At 37.8% G+C, this 26191-nt stretch overlaps 1 protein-coding gene across 1 annotated transcript; it reads left to right on the top strand.

Moving 5' to 3' along the window:
* Positions 1-422: 422 nt before the first annotated feature.
* stpg2 (sperm-tail PG-rich repeat containing 2) lies at positions 423-25413 on the top strand. Its single transcript, XM_077240559.1, has 14 exons — positions 423-644; positions 1802-1911; positions 1991-2140; positions 2768-2932; positions 4454-4569; positions 6697-6808; positions 7372-7473; positions 8192-8351; positions 12756-12919; positions 14956-15048; positions 21129-21297; positions 22034-22149; positions 23901-24047; positions 25296-25413. Exons 1-13 carry the CDS (start codon positions 539-541, stop codon positions 24033-24035), a joined length of 1698 nt encoding a protein of 565 aa, XP_077096674.1. The 5' UTR covers positions 423-538; the 3' UTR covers positions 24036-24047; positions 25296-25413.
* Positions 25414-26191: the final 778 nt, after the last annotated feature.

Here is a 26191-nt window from a genome sequence, read left to right as displayed (position 1 = left end):
ATAGTAATGTTTCCAAACTTTTGACAGGTACTGTATATATATATATATATATATATATATATATATATATATATATAGAGAGAGAGAGAGAGAGAGAGAGAGAGAGAGAGAGAGAGAGAGAGAGAGAGAGAGAGAGAGAGAGAGAGAGAGAGAGAGAGAGAGAGAGAGAGCAAATTAACAAATATCGTTTTTTTAATGGAGTCAGACACTATGATCTGTCTCTACATAAGTTTTGTGTTTTCCCCCCCATGACTGCGATTCAGTGCCCAGTCGACGGATTAACGCATGAACATTAGGTAAGTAACATAACAGGTTAAGTGAATGGCAGTTTCAGGAAGTCTACGAAGCATGTGACGTCTCCATTACCTAATTAATATTCATGAACTTCAACGTTTTTGTAATTGGCGTCCAGGCAACGCGCCGACGCGCTCCAGTGACTGGAGTTTGTGAAGTGATTGGGAGACGCTTCACTGCTCTCCCAGTGTGTTACATTAGTTAATTAAACTCGATTCATGTACAATATAAATAATTAATCAACATGTATGATCGAGCTCCCAGGGTCACACATTTAACATTAAGCAGCACCACGTCTGAAATTGGACCAGGATCTTATAATATCAGCAGGTCTCTGAGCGACAAAAACAGTAAGTTTCATTTTGACGTGAAATAAAGTTATTTTTTTTTAAACCTAAGACAATTGGCCGTTCGGATAAACTGCTTAGACTAGGCTTAAAAGTTAGTTATCTAAATGTTGGTAATAACTTCTTAAAATCAGTTATATAAAAAAGTAGATTACATTTTGAAAAGGAAAAGTAAGATGGAAATCTTACATCTTACTTTTTCGATTCAAATTTAAGATCTACCTTTTTATATAACAACTAGTTGGTCAAACAGTTCTTAAGGGATAGTTCACCCAAAAAAATCTAAATTCTGTCATCATTTACTCACCCTCAAGTTGTTCCAAACCTGTATAAATTTCATTTTTTCTGCTAAACACAAAATAAGTTATTTTGAAGAATATGGGTAACCTAACCAAATAGTTGATGGGCCCTATATTAAGATGGGTTTCCATATTTAGGAAAAAAAATACTATGAAAGTCAATGGGTTCCAAAATCAACTGTTTGATTACTGACATTCTTCAAAATATCTTCTTTTCTGTTCAGCAGAATAAAAAAACTCATACAAGTTAAGAACAACTTGAGGGTGAGTAAATTATGACATCATTTTCATTTTTGGGTGAACTGTCCCTTTGAGACACAGTCTTAAACATAGTGGCTAAGTTTATGTAAGTGGCCCCAAAATTGACCAAAAAAACCATTGTAACCACAAATTAACCATTAAAAAAAGAAAAAACATGGTTACTAACTTTTACAATAATAAAACCATGGTTAATTTTCACAAGGCAGTTCTAAACCTTACCAAGAAGTATAGATATTACATAAAAAGTTATTCATTGGTTCTTTGCAGACCTCTCTTCTTTCCCAGAACCGTTTTCTCTGTATAGTTTTCTTGGGTTGCTATAGTATTTGATGTTAAATTACAGGTTATTCAGACCTCCATATTGTTTAATGTAAAGTGCCAGAATATAGCTGAGTTTTCTAAGAGCTAGACTAGAGAATAAATAAAAGGTTCTGGCATTATGTTGTGCAACCCTTTTTAGTTCTTTAAAAAAAAAATTTTATAATAGTTTAGGCACCTGTGATCAATCTACTAGGCTATTGGATTTGTATAGTATTAATACCAATATAATAATAATTGTTATTATTGTTTGTAAGAGTTATTGTTGTTATATTTCTACAGATTCGTATGCCCCCTTCCTCTCGCTGTCCGTAAGAGAGACTGGGTTCCTGGGGTCGGGCAGTGCTCTCCTCTCTCCTGGACCAGGACAGTATAACAGTGGCATTACCAGGGTATGTTACGGTTGTAATATCACTGTGTGCAATCAGTTAACATGTCAGTGACAAGTGCAAAATAACTGGAATATTGCAGAATCATGTTTTGGGAGGAAACAGTCTTCAGAATCGTTCCAAGCGGTTTGATGACGTGGTGTCAGATGTGCCAGGGCCGGGAGCGTACAATGTTTGGAACAATGTGTCCCCTTCAGAGAACAGAACAACCAATCCAGAGAAGAGTCTGAAGGTGAGATGTTAGTTTGGATTATCACATGGACTATAATTTATTTGTATTGTTATGAGTTATGAAGATCATATCAAGTGTTGTAATTATTGCAAGACAAATTCACTAAGGTGAATCTCACACAAGAAATGTCCAAGTCATATTTTAACCCCAAATCAAAAGAAAAATAAATAATATTTTGCATAAAGATAATAAAGCCTTTTTGTAGGATCATTGCACCTTTTTGAATTGTGACCTTTTCACACCAATTACGCACATTTATCAACGATATTTAGACAAAGTGTTCAATAAAAACACAAGATTTAGTAAAAGATCAGATGAGATTTTATGAGCAATTAGGTAACACTTTATTTTAAGGTGAAGTAGTTACACATTACTTCATGTGCTTACCATAGTAATAACAGTAAATTATGCATAATTACAAGTAACTTACCCTAAATCAAACCCTGACCCTGACCTTAACTCTATAGTAATACGTGTAGTTAATTCATATTAATCAGTACTTATATGAGTACAACAAGTAAAGTGTAACCAGCGATTACTGTAGATATCCAGGTAAATCCAAAGGGTTTCTCCCTGCAGTTGTAATGAATCTATATATGTTAATACATGTTTTTACGGTGCCTGCAGCCCGTCTATAAAGTGATGAAGATGCTGCTGAATCCTGATGCTCCATCCATCCCGTCTCCCGCACAGGCGTTGGGATATGAAGAGGATGCACAAGGTGTCCTACACAGACACAAACCCCCCACCAGAGACCAGACCCTCGGCCCGGCCTTCTACAACCCCTTACCGGTCAGACAGATTACCAGCAGTGTGTGTAAATGGATGTGCACTCAGTCATGAAAAAGATACAGGTCTAATGGAGCGGTTTGAGTGTGTGTGTGTGAGGTCAGATGTGTCCATTAACAGAAGACCGTCTAATGCCCCTCCGCTCTGCATCATTAGTGCTGAGGCTGTTTCCATTACTAATGATCGCTGCATTATTTAAAAAAGTCACAAAGTGCAGCACTCATCCATTTTACTGTCAGGACCGAAAACCCTGGGTAATTATTCTTTACGTTATATTTCAATATTCACTTACAATAATGCAGCAGATGCTGGACTCAGCTTTAATCAAATCATCTTTCATTGGGCATTGAGCTGCCAACTTCCTCTAGAGGGGGAAGAACTCTGTATCATAGCACTGGGCCATCCGTCATGGTGCATCTCTGTTTCTCTCGCTCGTCTCAGGTTGTTGATTACACATTTTCCACCCATTTTTAGCTGTTTTTGTAGATTAAAATGGTCATATTCTACACATATTTTATGTTGTTTCACTTGCATCGGATTTGTTTCAAGTACATGGTGTACGTGACAATGAGTTTCATCAACCATTTCTATCAAGGTTTTATTATCAGTGCATATCAGTGATACTGAAAATTTAGCTGATAGTGATTATGATATATTATGACTAATAGCCAATGTTATGGCTGATTATATTTATATATATAAATTGATCCCATGGTCTGTCTGAATACTCGATTCTGATTGGCTGGAAGGTGTGCAATAAAACAGTTTAATGCACAAGTAGTTCCAAGTCAGTTTCATCACCGTTCTTTATTAATGCGCGGTTTTCATTGAAGCGCACACACACACATACGTCACTCGCACACAGAGAGCTGAGTTCGCGGTGCGCACACACAGAAACATTCAGGAGCACAGAAACTTGTCATCAATGCTGCCCCGTGTAACAAAGTTACTAAGTTGTCAATGCTGGCAAATGATCGTAGTATTAGCATGATAATCCATGGCTAGGTGTGCATTATACGATTTTAATGCACTTTGCGAAGGCAACCACTCTATGCTTCATTTAATTCACAACCAGCTGTGAATTATCCCTTACTTACATTATATATAATGTATGTGTATTTGTGTGTGTGTGTGTGTGTGTGTGTGTGTGTGTGTGTGTGTGTGTGTGTGTGTGTGTGTGTGTGTGTGTGTGTGTGTGTGTGTGTGTGTGTGTGTATTATACTATATATATATATATATATAATACAATTCTTTTAACATTTTTTTTCTTAAACCCTCACACTCGATTATTTCATGGTTCTGAATGATCTTGGTTTATTTGCAGCTTGGTTTCGATAAATGGACTTTGAATGCTAAAGAGTATGTTTTTTAGCATTCAAATAATGTCATAGAGCATACTTTGAGCGCTACATTTGACCATCAAAACATAAATCTGTATAATTATGTCCAGTGAATATGCTGATAATTGTAAATTAATATTTGAGCTCATATATATATATATATATGTGTGTGTGTGTTTTGCAGGAGGAGCTCTCATCCTTTCAGAAGTATAAAGGTGTGCAGTTTGGGAAGATGTCAGGCCGGAGAGAGCAGGTAAAGGGCGAAGATGAACCTGGACCAGGACAGTATGAACTACAGGAGTGAGTTTGATTGATTTGCTTTCAGCTGCAACACAACATTGTTTGCATTGTTTTTCAAAATGTATTCTGAAGCATCTGGACCTTGTTTGCCATATGTAGATGCTTCAGAATAAATGTCACATGGTCTCAGCCACAGACGGCACACCCACAGTCTGTTCGCTGACCGTCTGATGCATACTGCACACAGAACTCGAAAACACTTCCTTGATCTATTAAAATCTAATCTGCATGACTGACTTTTCTGCAAATTATAGGAGTAAGTCAGTGCTGTTTGTGTCAGTGCTGCAGTGGTGACATATTTTTGTAGGCCAACCTGGAAGTCAGCATCACCCTGGTTCCCTCGACAAAAAACTAATTCGATTTTGGATTATTGCAGAAAATCTGCTCTGCGATCAACAAAAATTAATGATTCGTACACATATTGTCCATCATGATAATCTTCACAAATACAATTCTGAAGCCTAAATACAATCGCCAGAAGTAAAAAGCTAAACGTAGGCTATAAACAAACTACACCACTTTCACATGACTTCAACATCACCATCACTTACGCTAAATGCAGGTGTAAACGGGGTCTAAAACATTTTGAGCTTGTCCACTTTCCACCACTACCTGTCAGAGCAGAAATGAAAGTTGCTGCTCTCTGTATGTTTTCCCGTCGTCTCTGTGCGCGCTCATATGTAAATTGCGTGAGATTATTTCACCCATTAGTTTGAAAGATCTGAATAAACCCACCCTCCCCTCGACGAAATCAGGACAGAAGTGTTTGAAAGTGGACAAAAGAGACGGATTAAAACACCAGGGCCCGTATTCATAAAGAATCTTAATGAAAAGAGTAGCTCCTAGTGACAAAATTCTAAGAAAATTCTTAGAAATGTGGGCGTTTACTCTTCAAATTAAAGAAAAAATCCTAGTAAAGAAAAAAGTAATTCAGAAAGCATCTTAACCCTTAAAAGAGGTCTTGAGGTCAAAATTGTTAGGAGTACGGATGAGGACTTTTAAGAGGCTTAAGAGTTTCTTTACCAGAGGAGAAAATGGCAGAAAGACGAAGAGGGAGAAGAAATGTGTTGCAGACAATGGATGACAGTGAGTTAATAAGACGCTATAGATTAGATTGTGCTGTGACACCCAGCCCAAATTTTCCTTTAAGAATGGCCTTGTGTTCATCCACTAACTGGTCTCACAGTAAACACTGTTCCTCTGTCCAGTTGGGCTTTCTCGTCCTTCTTGTTTTTGATTCCATGTTTGATACATTAAAACCAACATAAAAACCACCACTTAAATAGACATGCCAGCAATCAGTGTAATTGGAAAGAGTGGAACAATTTTATCATTCTAAGCCAATCAAATACCTTATAGGAAATTAAAAGCATGGTAATTAAAAAAAAGGATTTATATACACATATATAATGTGTGTGTGTGTATGAGAACGGTTAAATAGGAAAAATTACGCATGTAATTTCAAAGTGAAGGCTTAGAATAGGCCTTATACTTAAAATCACTCTTTTTTTCCTTCTTGGACAACCAACCAATCACAGTCTTCAAAAGATTGTGTCATACATAGCAACGGGGTCAGCCCCGCCTCCTCACTAAGAGGAAAGATTTGTCTTTTCCTTACTCAGAGTTGCTCTCAGATCGGTCCCGAATCGCGCTTAAGCTAAGACTCCTAAGTAAAAGATTTAAAGATAAAGTAAGAGTTTTCTGAGAGGATTCTTAGAATCTTTATGAATACGGGCCCAGGTGTAAACGGGACTGTTTCTCCCTCATCTACTCATAATTTGATCGACCAAAACGCATCTTAATACCAGGTGTAAACAGAGCCTTAATGTCCCATTTAGATTCTTGTTAGCAACCATCTTTTTCAAGAAAAGTAAATCATTTTTAAAAGAAAACACAATTGCTGATGTATTTTATGTCATAGAATAAAATGTGAATCTTGAGCTTGTGTTCATCACAGACCTTTTTTCCAGACATTTAACCAAAAACCCATTGAAATCAGGCTGATGGAACTGCTAAAATCCGAACTCGTTTCATGGTTTTGGCCTACAGAAATACAGCATCCCTTCAGCACTCTTTGGTGTTTCATTTGATTTTGTGCATCCCTGTGTGTGTTTGTGTGTGTACCAGTGATCACACCGTCCACTATGAGAATGTGAATCTCACGCGCGAGCAGAAAGGCCGTTCAGAGCTGGTCGTCCCTCGATACCATGAGCTGGTGACTCTGCAGGAGGAGAAGAAGGTTAAAACCTCATAATATCTTTTTGTCTTGTATATATATTTATTTAAAAGAAATAGGTAAACAACAAAATTGTCTTAATATAAATAATGTGATTAAAATAAAAATATTAGTTATTCTATTATATATATATATATATATATATGAAAAACATATTTTGGTTAATATAAATAAAATATTTATATATATATATATAAATTAAATAAATAATGTTTATTATTGTAATTTAATGGAAACAAATTTTTAGATTGATAATATTTATATAATGTATAAATTGGGTGTTTTTTGTAGATAGATGCTTTTTAAATTTTAGGATGGGGTCCCTCACACAAGGATGATCGTATTTGGGGGTCCGTGGCATCTAAAAGATTGAAAACCTTTGTTTTAACACACTGAGTGTGTAAATGTGACATGTAGAGGTTGTATCGTGCCTGTAGAGGGCACTATTGCAACAAGACTTGAGCTCAAGGTTAGATGCCTTTTTTGCATGGATGCTTTTCTGTTGTGCTGCAAATAAGCTTTCTTTTTCTTTTTGTGTGCATCTGTGTGTGTGTTTGTGTGTATAGGGTGTCCCAGGTCCAGGGCATTACCACATAAAGAGTCAGTTTGAGACGCCCAGTAAACCACATGGTCCTGTGTTGAGCCCAGCCTTCCTGTCTAAAGCTCAGGTAACAACACACTGCATTATTTTTGGACATTCATACATAAGGGACAATGTACATCCAGCCGGATGTTATCGCAAAATAAACTCTGACAGGGTGATAAGGCCCACGACTTGCAATAATTTGATAAAAAATACGGATTTGAGTTTATTAGCTCACTATTGTTTCTCAGATTTCACCATGGACATGAAATATTGATTTGAGAAGAAACCGTACTTGTTTATTATCTTATAATCCATTACATTTCATTCTAGCAACAAAACACACACTTCAACAATATTACCCTAGGCCTACTAGTAGTACCGAAGTCCTCCTCCTTTTACAGTCGATAACGGAGGCACTAGATGCCATCAGCATGTCCATGGTGTGATACGAGAAACATGAAAAAAGGATGAGCGGTCACTGTGGTGTTGTAATTGACGATGATCATTATCGGGGAACAACTGACCTTGAAATTACGTTATTGACCAATCAGAGTCAAGCATTTCAGAGAGCCGTGTAATAAGTTCTAATAACAGCTGCTCTGGATTAGTCAAATGAAATCAAAATGGACCTTATTTACTTGCCTAATACACGTTTCTGGTCTTGTGCACAATTCATCAGAGCACATTATAGTCTTCATTATCTTTTAGTAAAATGTAATCGACTCACAGAAGTAAAATGGTTTGTGAATGCCGCCTCGTGTCGATTTTCCTCTGATCTCAGTATTGTGCTGTTCTCGCAGCGGTTCAGTCCAGTCAAGGATGAAACGCCCCCTGTAGGAGCGTACGAAGACCCGCGCTGTGCTCTGGAGATCCTGAAGAAAGACAGAAGGGTGAAGAAGAATCCTTTTGGCCTGACAGCTGCACGCTTCCTGCCAGAAAACAGATCGAAAGCTACGCCAGGTTCGTGCCGGTGTGTTTTGTTCTGTGTGAATGTGAATCTGGGCCACATTCTGAATGCAAAATGTCTTGTATCTGTGGGGTTCTGTCAGAGGTCATTGATTTGGACTGTGCTTACTAGAGGGAAAAACATGAGGTTGGCAAAGTTAGCACCAGATTTCATACTGCTACACAAATGCTTTACAACAGCAGCCAATCAGATTTCAAGTCATTCTTAAAACAACCAATCAGATTCTATGCCAATTTAAGATACTCAAGATGCATTCGGTCTAATCCTGCATACTGCCTGTCCTTAATAGTGTGCAAGATGCCATAGTATGTTGAAATTATAATGCCAAAGGTGCCTGGATAGTGTACAATTTTGCGTCAAGGTGTTCTTAAAATGCTATTTTATGAAAACATTTCATTGAGGACTTTCAATTAAATTTTCTTTGGCAGTAATTATATTTAAAGTGGTTGAAATCAAGTCACATTTATTTTTATAGCACTTTATACAATAGAAATAGTTTTAAACCAGCTTCACAATAATAAACTGGAAAGTTGCAGAATTATGATGTAAACTTTATCAAAAAAGAGACAGAAGCGCAATGAACTACACTGTAAAAAGTGGTAAACTGCAATTGTACCTTAAAAAGCAATTTCTACCTGATTTAATCTATTTTTTATATATATATTAATATATTTAGGTTGATTCAGCAATATTAAATAATATTTGACTTGAATAAAACCAGTTCATTTACATTATCAATTCGATGTCATGGTGCCAAATCAGTTTTCTTTATCAGTAGCAACATGCAAAGGGGTCAAAGTAAAATTAACTATTTTTAATGCAGCAATTTAACTTTTAGCAGGTTGAAATATTTGTATATATTTATACTTCTGTTATCATAAACAAAAGCACGTAAACTGTAGTAAACAGAGTGTGGTGTAGGTATGACGCGAAAACGAAGATAAAAGATAACGGACTTTATTAACCGAAAGATAACTACACCAAACTGAATATAAGTGTAGCAATGTTCAGGGAGGAAGGAGGCGGGGACCGGCAAACAATTAAATAAACTTTATTTAAAATAAAACAAACAAACAAAAATACCGCCAGCGGCCCCTCGCGGACGACTGCTGGCTACCGAAAATAAACATAACTGCCAGCAGCCCCTCGCGGACGACTGCTGGCTAAAATAAAATACAAATACAAAAACCAAACACAACTAAAACACAGGCCTGTTCCTCTCTCGATCATCAACGTCGTCCCTCTCCCTTTATGCTTCCGCTCCTCCGTGAGAGATGCGAGACCGGTGTGCTTCACAGTTGTTGCTCATTAGCAATCGCACCACCGGCCTCACGCCGTTCTCACACTTCCCTCGGCCGTCCTGTACGCCACAATAAGCATTAACGAGAACTGACCAATAAGAACAAAAACACAGATATATATATATATATATATATATAGTATCTCACAAAAATGAGTACACCCCTCACATTTTAGCAAACATTTTTGTATATCTACTCAAGGGACAATACTAGAAATGTCCCGTCCTTCGGATGAGACGTTAAACCGAGGTCCTGACTCTCTATGGTCGTTAAAAATCCCAGGATGTCCTTTGAAAAAGAGTAGGGGTGTAGCCCCGTCATCCTGGCCAAATTTGCCCCTTGGCCTCAATCCATCATGGCCTCCTAATCATCCTCATATACTGATTGGCTTCATCACTGTCTCCTCTCCACCAGTAAGCTGTGTGGTGGGTGTTCTTGGGCAATATGGCTGCCGTCACATCATCATCGTGGTGGTGGAGGAGATTCCCCCTTCCATGTAAAGCGCTTTGAGTACCCAGAAAAGCGCTATATAAATGTAACAAATTATTATTATTAATGAAACTTGATATATTTTGGAGTAGTCAATGTGCTGCTTGTATAGCAGTATATATTTACTGTCCTCTGAAAATAACTCAACATACAGCCATTATTGTCCATATAGCTGGCAACAAAAGTGAGTGCACCCTAAGTGTTAATAGCTATGCGTCGTTTAACCATGCAAAGCCACATGTCCTTTTCATCATGTTCATGTTTTTGTCAGCTTGACAGGAGCATACAAATTGTATCTTGTATTAGAGCATTTAAAATTTGTGCTTTGAGTACAATTCTCTCACACTGACCACTGGTTGTTCAACATAACACCTCATGGCAAATAACTCTCTAAGGATTCGAGAATTAGAATTGTTGCCCTCCACAAAGATGGCCAAGGCTATAAGAAGATTGGTTACACCCTGAAATGGAGTTACAGTACAGGCCAGGGTCATACAGAGGTTTTCCAAGACAGGCTCCACTTGGAACAGGCCTCGCAATGGTCAATCAAAGAAGTTGAGTCCTCGTGCTGTGCGTCAGATGCAGAAGCTGGCTTCAAATAACAGATGCATGAGTGCTGTCAGCATTGCTTTAGAGGTTGCAGAATCGAAAGGTCAGCTTGTCAGTGCTCAGACCATACACATCACACTGCAACAACTCAGTTTGCATGGCCGTCATCCCAGAAGGAAGCCTCTTCTGAAGCTGGCTCACAAGAAAGCCCCCAAACAGTTTGCTGAAAGCAGCCTGTCCAAGAACATAAATTACTGGAACTATGTCCTGTGGTCTGATGAGACTAAGATAAACTTGTTTGTCTCAGATGGTGTCCAGCATGTGTGGCGATGCTCTGCTGAGGAGTACCAAGAAAATTGCCTGCAGTCAAGCATGGTGCCGGTAGAATCATGGGCTGAGGCTGCATGAGTGCTGCTGGTACTGGGGAGCTGCGCTTCATTAAGAAAAACATGGATTCCAACATGTACTGTGAAATTCTGAAGCAGAACATGATGCCCTCCCTTCAGAAACTGGGCAGAACAGGATGATAACGACCCCAAACACACCGCCAAGATGACAACTGCCTTCCTGAGAAAGGTGAAGGTGAAGGCTCCAGACCTGAAGCCTATTGAGCACCTGTGGTGATCCTCAAGCGGAAGGTGGAGAAGCACTGTGTGTCCGACATCCAGCAGCTCCGTGATGTCATTATGGAGGAGTGGAAGAGGGTCCCAGCAACAACCTGTGCAGCTCTGGTGAATTACATGCTTAGGATCACACAAAATATTGACACTTTGGATACAGTTTCCACATGTTCACTTAGGGTGTACTCACTTTTGTTGCCAGCTATTTTGATAATAATGGCTGTATGTTAAGTTATTTGCAGAAGACAGCAAATATATACTGCTATACAAGCAGCACATTGACTGCTCAAAAATATATCCAAGTTTCATTTCTATAGTATTGTCCCTTGAGAAGATATACTAAAATGTTTGCTGAAATGTGAGGGGTATTGTCAGGGTTGTGGGGTTGAGGAGATGAGGACTCAAGTGCAGGAAACAAGGGCCTTTTTATTAATAAAAATAAAACAAAATACAATAGGGAATGTATGAGTAACCATAAAAACTAACTAGAATGCAATCATTTACCTAGGAGACAAACAAGTGGCGGGAAACTGAGACAGGTTACTGAAGATATACAAACTAAGAGTCCAAGAGGTTGAAACTAAGAATAATCATGACAATAAGTACACTACCATTCTGTCGGTACGATTTTTTCAGCAAGAATGCGTTAAATTTATCAAAAGTGACAGTATAGACATTCATAATGTTTATCTATTATGTTTTATTCATAATGTTTTAATCTATTTCAAATCAATTATTTTCTTTTAAACTTATTAGAAAATATTCACAAAAAAACTGCTCAACTTATTTTAACATTGATAATAATCAGAAATGTTTATTGAGCAGCAAATGAGCATTTTAGAATGATTTCTGAAGGATCATGTGACACTGAAGACTGGAGTAATGATGCTGAAAATCCAGCTTTGATCACAGGAATAAATTACATTTTACAATATATTCAAATAGAAAACAGTTATTTTAAATTGTAATAATGTTTCGCAATATTACATTTTTTACTGTATTTTTGATCAAGTAGATGCAGCCGTGGTGAGCAGAAGAAACTTCTTTCAAAAACAGTAAAAAATCTTACCGACCCCAAACATTTGAACGGTAGTGTATGTAAATTAGGCAAAGCCACAACCATCAATATTAAACGAACCTAGTTAGTAGAACTTCAATAGTAACTAAATCATGCATGTATTTGCTGATTTCACCAAGTACATGTTTGTTGATCCTGGAACAACATTCCTATCAACCAGTCAGATTTGTGGGACAAGTTTAGAGTTTTAAGTCAAGTTTAGGCTTACAACCAGGATTAGGTGCTTCTACGCCAGTGTTATTCACCGGTTTGAGTTTAGGACTAAATTTTCAGACTGGAATGTTTTTCCAGGATCAACAAAATATGTTGACCCATGAACTCATCTTACTCGGCAAGATCAGGATGTGCTGTATTTTCTAGGTCCCGGTGCCTATAACGTGTTTGATTATGGCCTGGGTCAGGAGAGTTTGAAGAAAGCATGTCTGAAGAGCAGAAGGAAGGGCGCCTTTGGTTCTGTTGCACCACGCCGCCCTTTTCTCCCCAGCAAAGAGGAAATGAGCAGCCCGGGGCCGGCTCAGTACAAGGTGAGCAGTTCTTCAACCCAGAAAGTGTGCACTCATTGTCTATTGTACACTAATCTGCTAGCGCCCTTGGGAGCTTATTCAGACTTTTCAGGGGGCTTCATCCAACGAATCAAATAAATCTTTCATAAATCCCCTTGAACTAAATATTTCTCAGCATTCACTAAATGTCAGTTTTGCCTGGAGTCTACAATCTAGAGCCTATCCTTTCAAATTGTACCATGAAAACCGAAGTTTCTGCCAAAATACTTCTGTATTCCATGGCAAACATCACTATTAATTACTGTTGCTTATTCTCAGGGTGAGGGATTTGAATGAAGAATCAATCATTCATGTTACAGACGTGAATATAACCTTGATTTACTTGTTGGCTTGTTGCTTTTACTTTTCTAAGTGATGAGACTTTTCCCTGGTGGATGATAAAATGGACAAAAGCATACACACTTACACTGTGGTTACCATGGTACATATTTGTAAGAATAACAGATTCAAATTTATTGTGGCTGGCAAATCCCTCCCTGTCTGTGATGTATTTCACAGGAAACTTGGGACATTGGCATCTGCTGTTTTTTTTCTTCTTCTTGGGAACGTCCATTGTTTCCAATGCAAGTGTCCAGTTGGCTTGCTTCCTGAACCAAACCGACCCCAGTGGAGGTCTTTTATGGACTCTCCTCTCTTTCTGTTCCTTCTACACGGTCCCTGCCTGCATAGATAAGAGCAGTGAATGTGTCTTACTGGACCTCTAGATTCAATGAGACTTTCCATCAGACACAGTGTGCTGCTTACTGCTCACTTTTTAATGTTTTTGAAAGAAGTCTCTTCTGCTCACCAAGGATGCATTTATTTGATCAAAAATAAAGTGAAATATTATTACAATTTAAAATAACTGTTTTCTACTTGAATATAGTTTAAAATGAATTGTAATTTTATCCCTGTGATCGAAGCTGAATTTTCAGCATAATTATTGCAGTCTTCAGTGTCACATGGTCCTTCAGAAATCATTATAATATGCTGATTTTCTGCTCAGAAACATTTCTGATTATTATCCATGGTTAAGTTGAGCAGTTGTGCCGCTTCATATTTTTGTGGAAACATGACACATTTTCTTTGATGAATAAAAAGGTTCAAAAGATCAGCATTCATTAAAATTTTTCTTTAAGATTATAAATATATTTTCTGTCACTTTTGATCAATTTGATGCATCCAGGCATAATACAAGTATTAATTTCTTTAAGAGCTATCGTACCGACCCCAAACTTTTGTACAGTAATGTACATTAAGTGCAGTATGCACACAAAGACGCCAAAATGGGCACTAGGCAAACAGAGCACACTGTGGGGGATACTTTATCCCACAATGCAATGCACTTGATTGCAATTGATGAATGTAATAGCAACCCAAATCTCCTTGATTCATGGCATTTTTACACAACATTGGACTACACAGGCAAAATAACCACTTAAGTTTTGTTTCAATTTAGTGACATTTTATAAGAATAGAATTCCTTATACAGTACGTATTGTGTAAAAAGGTAGTATTTTATTCTGAACTTAACCTGCAGTCTGAGATGCCTGAGGACCTGGTGTATCTTGCCTCTAGCGTCACGATAGTGGAGATTATGATTTTTTGATTAGAAGTTGAACCAGAGAAGAGTTTTTTTTCTGTCAACAGAGATCAGACAGGCACCTCAGAGCTGCTAAAATACACCAGCACATAATTAAAAAAAATAGTTCACCCAAAAGTGAAATTCTGTCATCATTTATTCACCTTCATGTTGTTCTAAACTAATTTAATTCATTTTCTTCAGTGGAAGAGATGTTTTGGAGAGTTTCGAACCTGTTTTTTTTCCATACAATATAAGTAGACCATGATCAGCAGCTTTCATGCAAGTATTATAAACATATGAAAACCTAGTATGTTCTTGTGTACCGTAGTCTAATTTGAGCAATTATTTGAATTTCATTCATATGAATCTGCCATTACAGTATTACATCAATATTTGACTGCAAGAAATTGTCTTTCTTTTGTGTTTGCTGCAGGTGGAGAAGACAAATGAAGCGTTATATAAGAAACAGAGTACAGCTGCTTTTAAATCTGCCACTGACAGACTTGTGGGTTCACTGTTCGCCAAAGTAAGATACACACAACACTCAATTTTAATCTTTAGTATGCCACTAGGAAGAAAAATCACAAGTGAGATCTCTTTAATATCTAAAGTGTTTTTCCTGGATAGCATTGACATGAAATGGAGATAACTATTTTAATAGGACTTTCACTAAGTCTCATGCTTCTCAGATGTTTCTCCTTAAAATAAAACCCCATTAATTTCACGTGAATCTCCTCTAACATATCAGAAGAGATCTCATTAGCCGCTTTTCCACTGTGTGGCGAACCAGGGCTAACAGCGTGCCGGGCAGGGACAATAGCCTCAGACCTCAAGCACCAAAATCAAGCTGCGTTTCCACTGTCGGGACAGTAGACCCGCAGCGCTACCCTGAAACCTGCTCTTAACACGCCTCCATAGAACATCACACAACCCCACCGTTTCACCAGCTGACTGAAAAACTAGCTAGATCGCAAAATGAGCATTACAGAAACAAACGTTTGGTCTTTAAGATTCCAGCATCGATATTTGACCAATGCTTTACAATAAAAAAGTTACAGTGACAGTAATTTATTAATTTGTGTGAGGAGTGCACATCAATCATGCTGAATCAAACTGATATGTACCATTTCACATGAAAAGAGAACATATACCAATTCAGCTGCACCTGCTTCCATTTATTTGCGATCACAGGAATGCACAAAACAACTCCATTAAGGTTAAGTCCAAAAATATTGATAAAATATCATACCCGCTTGTACTCAGTATACTATACTGTTATCCTTTCAACCAGAGCAACAGAGGGAGCTCACAGACAGAAAACATGAGATATGAGTTAACCAGAGTGCATGTTTTTAATGACACATATGCGGATGCATTAGTCTGGTATCAACAAAGGCACAGGGAAGAGACAGATAAACATGAAACCAAATAAATACACGATTATAATAATTTATGTGTATTTATTTTCGAAATGGTTAGCATTTTAAAAAGTCTTAAAGCCCCTCCGTGGTCAATTATTGTATCCCTTAAAAAACTCATCTTTGATCACCAGAATGACATATTTAAACGTTTTTTTCCTTGAAAAAAATGTCTTTATGCCTTTAAATAGCTTGTAAATAGAATGTAACTCTACACCCTTGCCTCATTTAGTATATGCGGTTTTATGAATATGCAAATGAGCCCCGCCTCTACTCACTCGCACCAGCTCAGAGATCCTCTCGTTGACAATCACACATTGACCTGTTTGAATACAAGGTAGTTTGTGACGTCAGAAACACCAGTGAGTTCAAACCATGTTTTTGAGACTGTCTTTGGTTCACTGCAGTTTTAAGGAGAAAATCAGCAATGGTGTTGACTCATGAATTTGCACATGGTTTGTCTTAAAGCATATTAAAAACACCTCATAGACATATAAACAACATTAAAAGCTTGATTTTCACCACAGGGGGACTATAAATGTTGAAGTCAGCTGGTAGCCTGATATAATAACATGGGAAATAAGCAGAGGTGTTGTAAACTTGTTGTTCATGACCACTCCTCAAGCCCCAGTTGGCCCGTTTTGAACCAAGGTGTTCGGCGAGCCAAAAACCCCTGGCCCTTGACCCCAGGGAAGCCCCGATGAGGCTTGATCAAGCCTCGGAAGTGACTGGCCCCTGGCATGCACTAGCAAGCTCGCTTTTGGCCCGACAGTAGAAACACGGCTACTGTCTCACAATGTGCTCAGATTTACCACGATAATAAAACATGCAATCAAAACTGAGAGATCTCAATAACATTTCTTATCAAATTTTCTCTCAGAACAAATGATCTAAGCTGCTCCACATTTTGTTTAGCTCAATACTCAGTTACACTTTATTTCGATAGTCCACTTTAGTTGACGTGTCGTTGCAAAGTTACTTATAGTAAGTAGAATATCTAAAGTGGACCATTGAAATACCATATGTCAACTATTGACTCATATGTCTGTTTTTAGCCTCTTTAAAATCACCTACACAACGTTTAAATGAAACTTGTTTTGAGCTGTGAAAGAGCAAAGTCTGAGCAAAGTCTCAGGGTGTTTTCAGCTCCGTGATGTGTAAGGACAGGGATTGATGTGTCAGCTTATTATTCAGTCAAACACAGCCTGTTCTGGAAGTTTAGATGTGTGTGTGTATTTGTATAAGCTTGAATTCAATGGGAAAGCCGTGATATTTGTTTCGCTCTATGGAGGGTTTAGATTAAATCCTGTCCCTATCTAAAATCAGTCATTATATTTCACAAGATATGAGAACGCAGAAGTGTCCGTATGTTTAGAGTGTGTATCATAGAGAGTGTTTGAGTCAGACGCTCTGATGCAGATGCTGCAAATATTTTATTATGAGCTCAGCACCTTGCCTCACGTCTGCCCCGCTCCTTCATTAGACACGTCTGCTCACAATACACACAGCCGTCTGCAGGAGTCTCACCAAATCACATTTCAGCCCAAAATCAAAAGAAAAAAAGAAAACATTTTGGGCCCTATCATACAGCAAGCGCGACGCAAGTGTGTTTTGCTAGTTTCAGCCCGACGCAGTTATCATTTTAACGTCTGCGCCACGTTGTTTAAATAGCAAATGCATTTTGCGCCCATTTGTCCGCCCATGGGCTGCTAGTCTGAAAACGAGGTGTTTTCAGGCGCATTTGCTATTTTGAGGCAACTAAAATAGACTGAGCCATTGACCAACTGAAACCTGGTCTAAAGTCAATGCCGCAATACTTTTTTGTTATTTAAAGTCCCTGTAAAGGCAATTTTAAAAATAAATTCTAAACACATTATAAATGTTAGAAATGTATTGCTAAAACATATTACAAAGACTGTGAACTGTGAAGAACTGAATTGTGGAGTTAGATCGTTAAACAGTTTTTCACTATTACTATTTTCCGGATTTTTTGGGCGGGTCTAAAACGGGGCTCGATGACGCACTGGAGCCCCTGAGCTCATGGACACGCCCCTACTTGATGACGCACTGGATCGAGCCACAGAGGCTGGCCGCTCCCCTAACAATATTTAGAATTAAAGCACATTCACATCAGTTTGCCGCTCAATCGCGAGCTACTGTCAGTATTATTTGTTACTAAAGCCTACAGTTTACTAGCTAGCTATGCGTTCGTCACGGAAATGCGTATTACCTGGATGCGGTCACGTACAAAACAGATCGGTGTCCTTATTTACATTTCCGAAAAACGATCACATCAAGAAGAGGTGGATTCATTTTGTGAAGAGCCACTTTGATAGAGAGCTGAGGATCACCACCAAAACCCGCCTCTGTAGTGATCATTTTAAACGGGATAGTTTTATAAACTTTCGTCGGAGACAAGTGGGATTCACTGATAATCCGCATTTACTGGTGAATGGGGCTGAACCGACTATCTCCCGCCTCGGCCTTCATCATCCCGTCGCGCCGACAACTGGTGAGTGCTTGCCGCGAGTGGGCGTGGTTTCAGCGCAGCCAGCGGACACGCCCCCAGCGTTTGAGAGCAGAGACTACTGCTCATTTTTTCAAGATTTTGATAGCTTATTTTATGTACTTGCCGGCTTTTTTTATCATTCAAATATGGTTGGGTGGCTAATAACACATTTTTCCGTGGTGTGACAAACTCAGAACACATAATTCATTTTGACTTTACAGGGACTTTAAAGAGCACCTCAGTGAGCCTATAGTCGGGGCACAACGTGCGTACACTCTGCTTATTACACACACAGACAGGGACGCAGCAGCACACAAACATACCAAATATTAAAGATAAAAGGATTACAATGTAAAAGATTCATGTTGTGTTCATTAAGATATGGTGGAATCCGGCTTGTCCCGTAGATGGTCTGCGCTTTAACCTCGCGCACGAGCAGATCCGTTTGCGCTCTGGAGAAACGTTCAGTCTTTCCGCTTGCAAATTTCGTTATGTAAATAGCGAATTCACCATGGCGCGAGCACAACTGGCTTTTAAAGGGAATGGGAGATGAGACTCTGATTGGTTTATTGCATGTTACGCCCAAAACACATCCATTACTCATTAAGAGAATAGAGACAACCCTTTTAGACCATGCGCCAGATGCACCGACCATTTTAACCGTCAATAAACCTCTAAAAGTGGATCCGGACACGCTCTAAGTGCACTTGCGCCCTGCGCTTTAGACCACGTGCTTAGATCGTTAAAATAAGGCCCTTTATGTCACGTGGCGAAAATTAAGCTTAGTTTTAGCACCATTATGATGTTTTGCATTATGCCATTATTTTCATGACATTTTCAGTAAATTACCATGATGCATCTGTTTTTAAGTTTTTTTTATTCTTGATGATTTTTAACTGCTGTTTCGTTTTATTTATAATAGTTGAAGGAATGACTTTAAAAAGCAAAATGAATTAAAATGTCGAATGTAAATAATGTATCTTTTTTCTGCATGAAAGTCCTAGTGAAAAATAAATATACCAAAATATATTTGAAATACATTTATTTTATGCTAAGTACACTACAAATACATTTACATATTTATGTACTTAATATAAATACCCTGCAATTGTACTTTTGGTATACTAAATTGATACACTTAAAGCTGCATTCTGTAACTTTTTGGGGTTAAAAATTATCCAAAATAATTTTTTGAGCAAGTACATAACCAGCCAGTGAACTATCTGCTTGCCTTAGCTCCATTCAAAACATTAAGCTTGCAATAATGTTTTTAATTCCAGTGGTACTGGTGGATTTCCGCGGGAAATTCGAGCATGTCTTTGCATCATTACGTCACATCTGTACACATAAAGAAGGAGTCTCGACTAGTTGGCTATATTGCGTGTGAGGATGTTGGAGGTGGAGATTTATAGCCTTTTCTCACAGTACTTGATATAATTAAACTTATCAATTTGATGGCGGATCCAGAAAGGTTCAAACGACAATCACCAGTGACAACTAGAGATTCACCTGTTGTAAACTGCAAAAAACTTTGTTCGGACTTTGGAGTGGCAACAGAAAAAAAGACTGCAACCAAACCCATGCGAAAACAAGGATAATATCTGAAGGGCATTAAATATAGTCACGCAATGCTGATGTTTATGAATGAATGCCAGTACCGGCGCGGTGACTGACGTTCTCCTCAAAACATTGGATTCAGCCGCGCTGTGCCGTGCCGAGGCACAACGCACGTCAAGTTGATCATTCCGCGAATAACTGCAATTGCAGATTTCGAACAGTGATGGCGACAAAGAGGAAAAACTACGGACTGCAGCTTTAAACTAATTTTGTACTTAATGTACTTTAGTTATCCAGAAATAGTGCTGATGTCCAATTAAAGATATACTTAAGTATATTTGATCGTGCTGAAATGGAACTATTGCAAGTATACTTTAGATACTCTTTAAATATCTTTCATTTAAAGACTGATATTATCTGATTATACTATCCTTACTCATAGTGATATTAAAACAAATTTTAGGCTTAATATTAAGAAATGTGCATTATGCAATAAAGAACTCCAAATAAAGTTTAATTATAATAGTTATATCAGTAAGTCTCAATCGATAGGTCAGTAAATATGTTAAAGGCTTTGTACTATACTTAGAATGAAATAAATGTATTTTAAATACATTTTGGTAGAGGTTTTTTTCACTAGAGATGAATGGAAATTTGTAATTTTGTGTTTAATTGTCATGACAATAATGTCACAATACAAAACATCTTCCCAAAAATAGTCTTGTTCCTGACAGGTTTGGTGAGATTTATCATCTAGATGTCTCTCTCTCACTCTTTCTCTCTCTGTGCATCTGTCCAGCTTACAGATGTGCAATTACACATATAGCTGGTTAGTATTACAATATGCAAGTGTTACATATAGAAATATGTCTAAATAACTAGAATGATTCAATACAGCTTAATTTCTATGTACAGCATCCGTAGCATGTTAGTGGTTAACACAACTAAAATGATTTTGACTTATAATTCATTTTGTAAATACCCACAATAATACTTTGCAATAATGCTCCTACAGCTCGCACACACATATACGACCCCCCTGGCTCATTTGTACCTGCTGTAAATCCATTGTGCAGATGATGTTTATGATGCTGTGGTTAGATATTAGATTGCTCTTGGCAGGATACTCCTCCGCCAGGCTCGTATAACGTGAGCGAATCTTTCGAGAAGACACACGGTCTCCATCGCTACAGCAAGCCACGGAGTGAGAAAGCACGCAAGCGACAGAGCTGTTTCCTATCTGCCGCCCCCAGAGACCCTGCCTTCCTACAATACGACCCTGAAATACCAGGTGACTTACTCTTACTTGATCTCTATGAACGGCATTTGAGGCCTGCGGTCGATTATCTGTCCATTACTCCTTCAGTTTGTACAAATAAACAAGACAGTTGATTTTGGAAGTCTATGTGGCTAAACATTCAAGAGTAGGAAGCGACATTAGTAATTAGGAAGTCCCTTAATTATTAATTAATATGAAGTACTACATTAATAAACTGTAGATCTAGTTCTGTCTTTCAGTTTCAGTTTTAATGAGCTTTATTGGCATAACAAAACTGTACATTTGGAAATGTACAAAACGTTTGTACACTTTCACTGTACACAATTATAATAAAGTGCAAAAATAAAATTAAATATCAGTAATGCACAGTATTGATTACTATATATATATTTATACAGTATGTATATATATATATATATATATATATATATATATAGTATCGGTAACGCAAAACAAAGAATATACAAATTATGTAAAATGTATGACTTTTTAGAGGCAGGTTGTAACATTTTTTTTTTATATAAATTTGTTTAAAAGCAGAAATGCAAAGCTTGTATTTTGTTGTTGCATTATAATTTAACATTTCTTTAAAAGTTGTTTAAAACATCCTTAATTTGGAACTAATAGTGTAGGCCTAGGAACTTGCTTTATTAACATAACGGATTGAATTTGCTCTATGTAAACAGTGTTTTTAGGGAGTTATGTTCAAGTATTCCAGCTAAACTACTTGTTATTTGTGGTTTTGTAGGTCCTGCTCATTATAGTCCAGATGTTAAGTCTGACCCTCAACTTGCGCTGATGGTCTCAAAAGAAGATCGCTTTAAAAGCCCTAAAGACATGACACCTGGACCCACAGCATATGAGGTATGTACCTCATATATTTATTAAAAGTGTCTATTTACATGTATATGTGTGTTTATATATATATACTGAACAAAATTATAAGCGCAACACTCTTCTTTTTGCCCCAATTTTTCATGAGCTGAACTCAAAGTTCTGAGACTTTTTCTATGTACACAAAAGGTCCATTTCTCTCAAATATTGTTCACAAATCTGTCTGAATCTGTGTTAGTGAGCACTTCTCCTTTGCCGAGATAATCCATCCACCTCACAAGTGTGCCATATCAAGATGCTGATTAGACAGCATGATTATTGCAAAGGTGTGTCTTAGGCTGGCCACAATAAAAGACCATAAAAGGTTTTCAACTCTGGAGCGGTTCGTTTGTGGTGAGAACGTGATCCGACCTCGAACAGACCCAACTGCCAAAGAACTGCGTATTTTTGGACTAAACCAGCCGCCGTAGTCAGCTGCGCTGTGCATTATGGGATGAGGACTAATGTTTATTGACAGTTTGCACTAGCATGGCAGCTCGCGGACAAACGTGGAGTTCTTTGCCGCGTGCAGTGCATTAAAACATTATTTTCAAGCCGCATCCTCGCTTCATTCTCAAATGGTATTGTTTGCCTAAAGCGGTGTAGACAAACCATATAATACACTATGACCAGGGATACAATCAGCCCACGCAGTCGTCTCTCATAGTAAAAAGCTGTCTGCCGGATTTTCCTCCTCTTTGTTAACTTCCGGGAGCTCTGGAATTTTCCCGCACATTAATTCTGACCAATCGAAGTGCAATTACCTCTGGCCAACAAGTGATGTGGATTTTGTCACGTGACTGCATTTAGGTTCGTTTCAGCAACTCATCATCTGATTCGGACCAGAGCAATCAGTGTGGTGTGAAAAGGAACCAAAACGCCTGAAAATGATACAAAGTATAATTTTTCGCCCTTAGTCTGGACCAAATGAACCGAACTACAAATGAGAAAGCACCCTTAGATCTTTGAGTTCAGCTCATGAAAAATGGGGGCAAAAACAAAAATGTTGTGTTTATAAGTTTGTTCAGTGTATATTTACACTATATATATAGAAATTTATAACACAGCACAAATATCTTACCAGCCAATCACATGGCAGCAACTCGGACATTGTCAAGAGGATCTTCTTGAATTTAAACTGAGCATCAGAACGAGGAAGAAAGCTGATTTCAGTGACGTGTCATGGTTGTTTGTGCCAGACGGGCTGGTCTGAGTATTTTTGAAACTGCTGATCTACTGGGATTTTCACACACAATCATCTCTAGGGTTTACAGAGAATTGTCAGAAAAAGAGAAATGTCCAGTGAGCTGAAATATCCGTTCTGTGGGTGAAAATGCCTTGTTGATGTCAGAGGTCAGAGAACCAGAGCAGTTCAGCTGATAGAAAGACAACAGTAACTCAAATAAACACTCAATACAACCGAGGTTCAGAAGAGTCACTAAACTCAAACGAATCCACAGTCTCCAGATCTCAGTTCAATAGAGCAGATTTGGGATGTGGAGGAACGGGAGATTCACATCATGGATGTTTAAATATGACAAATCTGCAGTAACTGTGTGATGCGATCATGACAATATGGACCAAAATCTCTGAGGAATGTTTCCAGCACCTTGATGAATCTGTGCCATGAAGAATATAATACTGTGTATATATACTGTATAATATAGTATTTAGTTTTAAATAAATAACACTAGTACACCAATTCACTGTGGTGTGTGTGTGTGTGTGTGTGTGTGTGGTAGTTGAGTCCAGTCATCATGGACACCGTTCTGAAAGGCACCTTCAATGTGACGCTCCATGATCCTTTGGTGTCGAGGACAAGATCTTTATCTTCACGCAAGTCTTTGAGAAAACCCCCTGCCCACAGCAGTGCCTAACTCAGGTCAAAGGTCAGTGACCCCTCACACTATATTTGACACTTATCATGGAGGTTTAATTTCAGTAATAAAGCCTTTCTTGAGGTTTTCAGAGGTCTACTCTACTCTGTAAAGAGAAAAGACAACTCTCTCCTGTCTGTCTTATTAAAACTAACCGCTCTGTTACACACACACACACACACACACACACACACACACACACACACACACACACACACACACACACACACACACACACACACACACACACACACACACACACACACACACACACACACACACACACACACACACACACACATGCCATAGGAGCACCATGAGCTCTGATATTATATTCCCTCTGAATGGCTGATTGATCTCTTAAAAACAAATGCGCTCAAATTAAACATTCACTGTATTTTCTGATTTACACACACTAATTAGATGATTCATTCATTAATGGCATGTGAGACTGCTCACTGCATGACGAATAACAGGAGATCTGGCTTTTAATTTAGCATTTGCATTTCTACATAAATGTTACTTTTTTGTAATGCAAAAGCATTAGCTCACCTAAAGATATGTTCGTTGCTTAGAGATTGTTAATTTTTTGTTAAGGAGGAGATCGTTGACATAAAAAGTGTATGAGTAAAACCGAATGTGGATGGAAGCCCAAATCATTTGCTTTTGGGAAAATTTGATGAATGTTGATCACAGACTTTGACTTTAAGAAAGTCTAGCAATTACATACGTAAATGGTATTACTTATTGATGTATAGAGATATAAAAGAGATTTCATTTGTGTTTTTGTCTTTTCTGTGAATCAATGATAATTGAATGAGTTACTTGCCATTTCTTTGCAATTACTTTATTAGCAATTTCTGAGTGAAAATTGTTTCAAATTAAGTCCTACATAATGAAGTTATTACATTTTAGCACAAAATAAAGTAATAAAATGAACATAAAAATAACAGATTATAGTTAACTATTTAAGATTTGAACAAAAAATGAAAGTAACAGTTGCAATTTAGAAGTCTCTTAATTAGAACAAATTAATTGAAGACTGTATTATATAAATAATCTTCCTAAATCTATAGTCTGTCTATGTTTTTTTGCCATAGCACAGTAAAATAAATTAAAAGTACAAGGTAATATTAATTAAAAAAATAGTTAAAATATTTTTTAGGAAATTTGGATCAGTCTTCCTTGCATTCAATTTGAATATTCTTTCTTCTGTATCATGTCGTAATGTTTCCTTCTGTATTCTAATTTGTTTTTCAGGTCATACACTTTCAAAAAGACATCGGCTAAGCCTCTCCTATTAAACACATGCTTCCCAGGAGTTCCTGTCTCACACACACACACACACACACACACACACACACACACACACACACACACACACACACACACACACACACACACACACACACACACACACACACACACACACACACCTCTTTATGGGTGATATATTTCCCTCATTGCTCACAGAGAATAAATCAGGATTCTTTAATGGGTTTGATGTTTCAGGGTTTTTGTGCATCATAAATTCTCAGCCCTGCCCACAATAACACAACGCTAATGTAGAGAGATTTGTAGAGAGACCGTACACACACACACACACACACACAACATCTTGATATCGTTATACACACCCTTTTAATCTAATTAAACATTTACACACTCTCATTATTCAGCAGAGGGAGGAAGGGCGAGAGACGTCGAAGAGGAGAGCGAACGGAAGAAAGAGAGGTTTTAGCTCTTTATTGAACTGACTTGTTTTACATTTGCAAGCTAATTGAATCCGATAAATCACTGTGGCGGCTCTCTCACCACGCGTGTGTGTTTGTCTCGTGGAGTTTACGGATGTTAGTGCGTTTTAAAGTCAATGTGAAATCAAAATGTAACCCATTTATTTTCTTAATGCACATTCCTGGTCTTACGATTCATCTGTGCACGTTACTCCAGAGAACAAAGGCTGTTTATATTTTTATGTTATCGTCAATTTTTTTTTTAGGTTAACATCACATAGACTGTGGGCTGTTGGATAGTGTTAACCAGCGGTTGGGTTCCAGAGGTAAAAATCCCATTCATTTTCTCCTTAGAGGAATTGATTTTAATTAAAACTTATAATGCTTTAAAGACATACCGACTGTGAGCTATGAGGTCATTAA

Source organism: Siphateles boraxobius, unplaced genomic scaffold, assembly GCF_051911475.1.
Source record: "Siphateles boraxobius isolate OS27281-9 unplaced genomic scaffold, OSU_SipBor_1 24, whole genome shotgun sequence".
NCBI classification, from domain to species: Eukaryota; Metazoa; Chordata; class Actinopteri; order Cypriniformes; family Leuciscidae; genus Siphateles; species Siphateles boraxobius.
Note: the sequence above shows the minus strand (reverse complement) of the source record. Positions and strands in the feature narration are given on the sequence as shown.

Excerpts from the sequence above, each read along its gene's own strand:
- stpg2 (XM_077240559.1), top strand. The coding sequence starts at position 539 with ATGTATGATCGAGCTCCCAGGGTCACACATTTAACATTAAGCAGCACC. Across the intron at positions 1,912-1,990 it reads ATAACAGTGGCATTACCAGG|AATCATGTTTTGGGAGGAAA; the intron begins GTATGTTACGGT and ends GGAATATTGCAG. Across the intron at positions 6,809-7,371 it reads CTCTGCAGGAGGAGAAGAAG|GGTGTCCCAGGTCCAGGGCA; the intron begins GTTAAAACCTCA and ends TTGTGTGTATAG.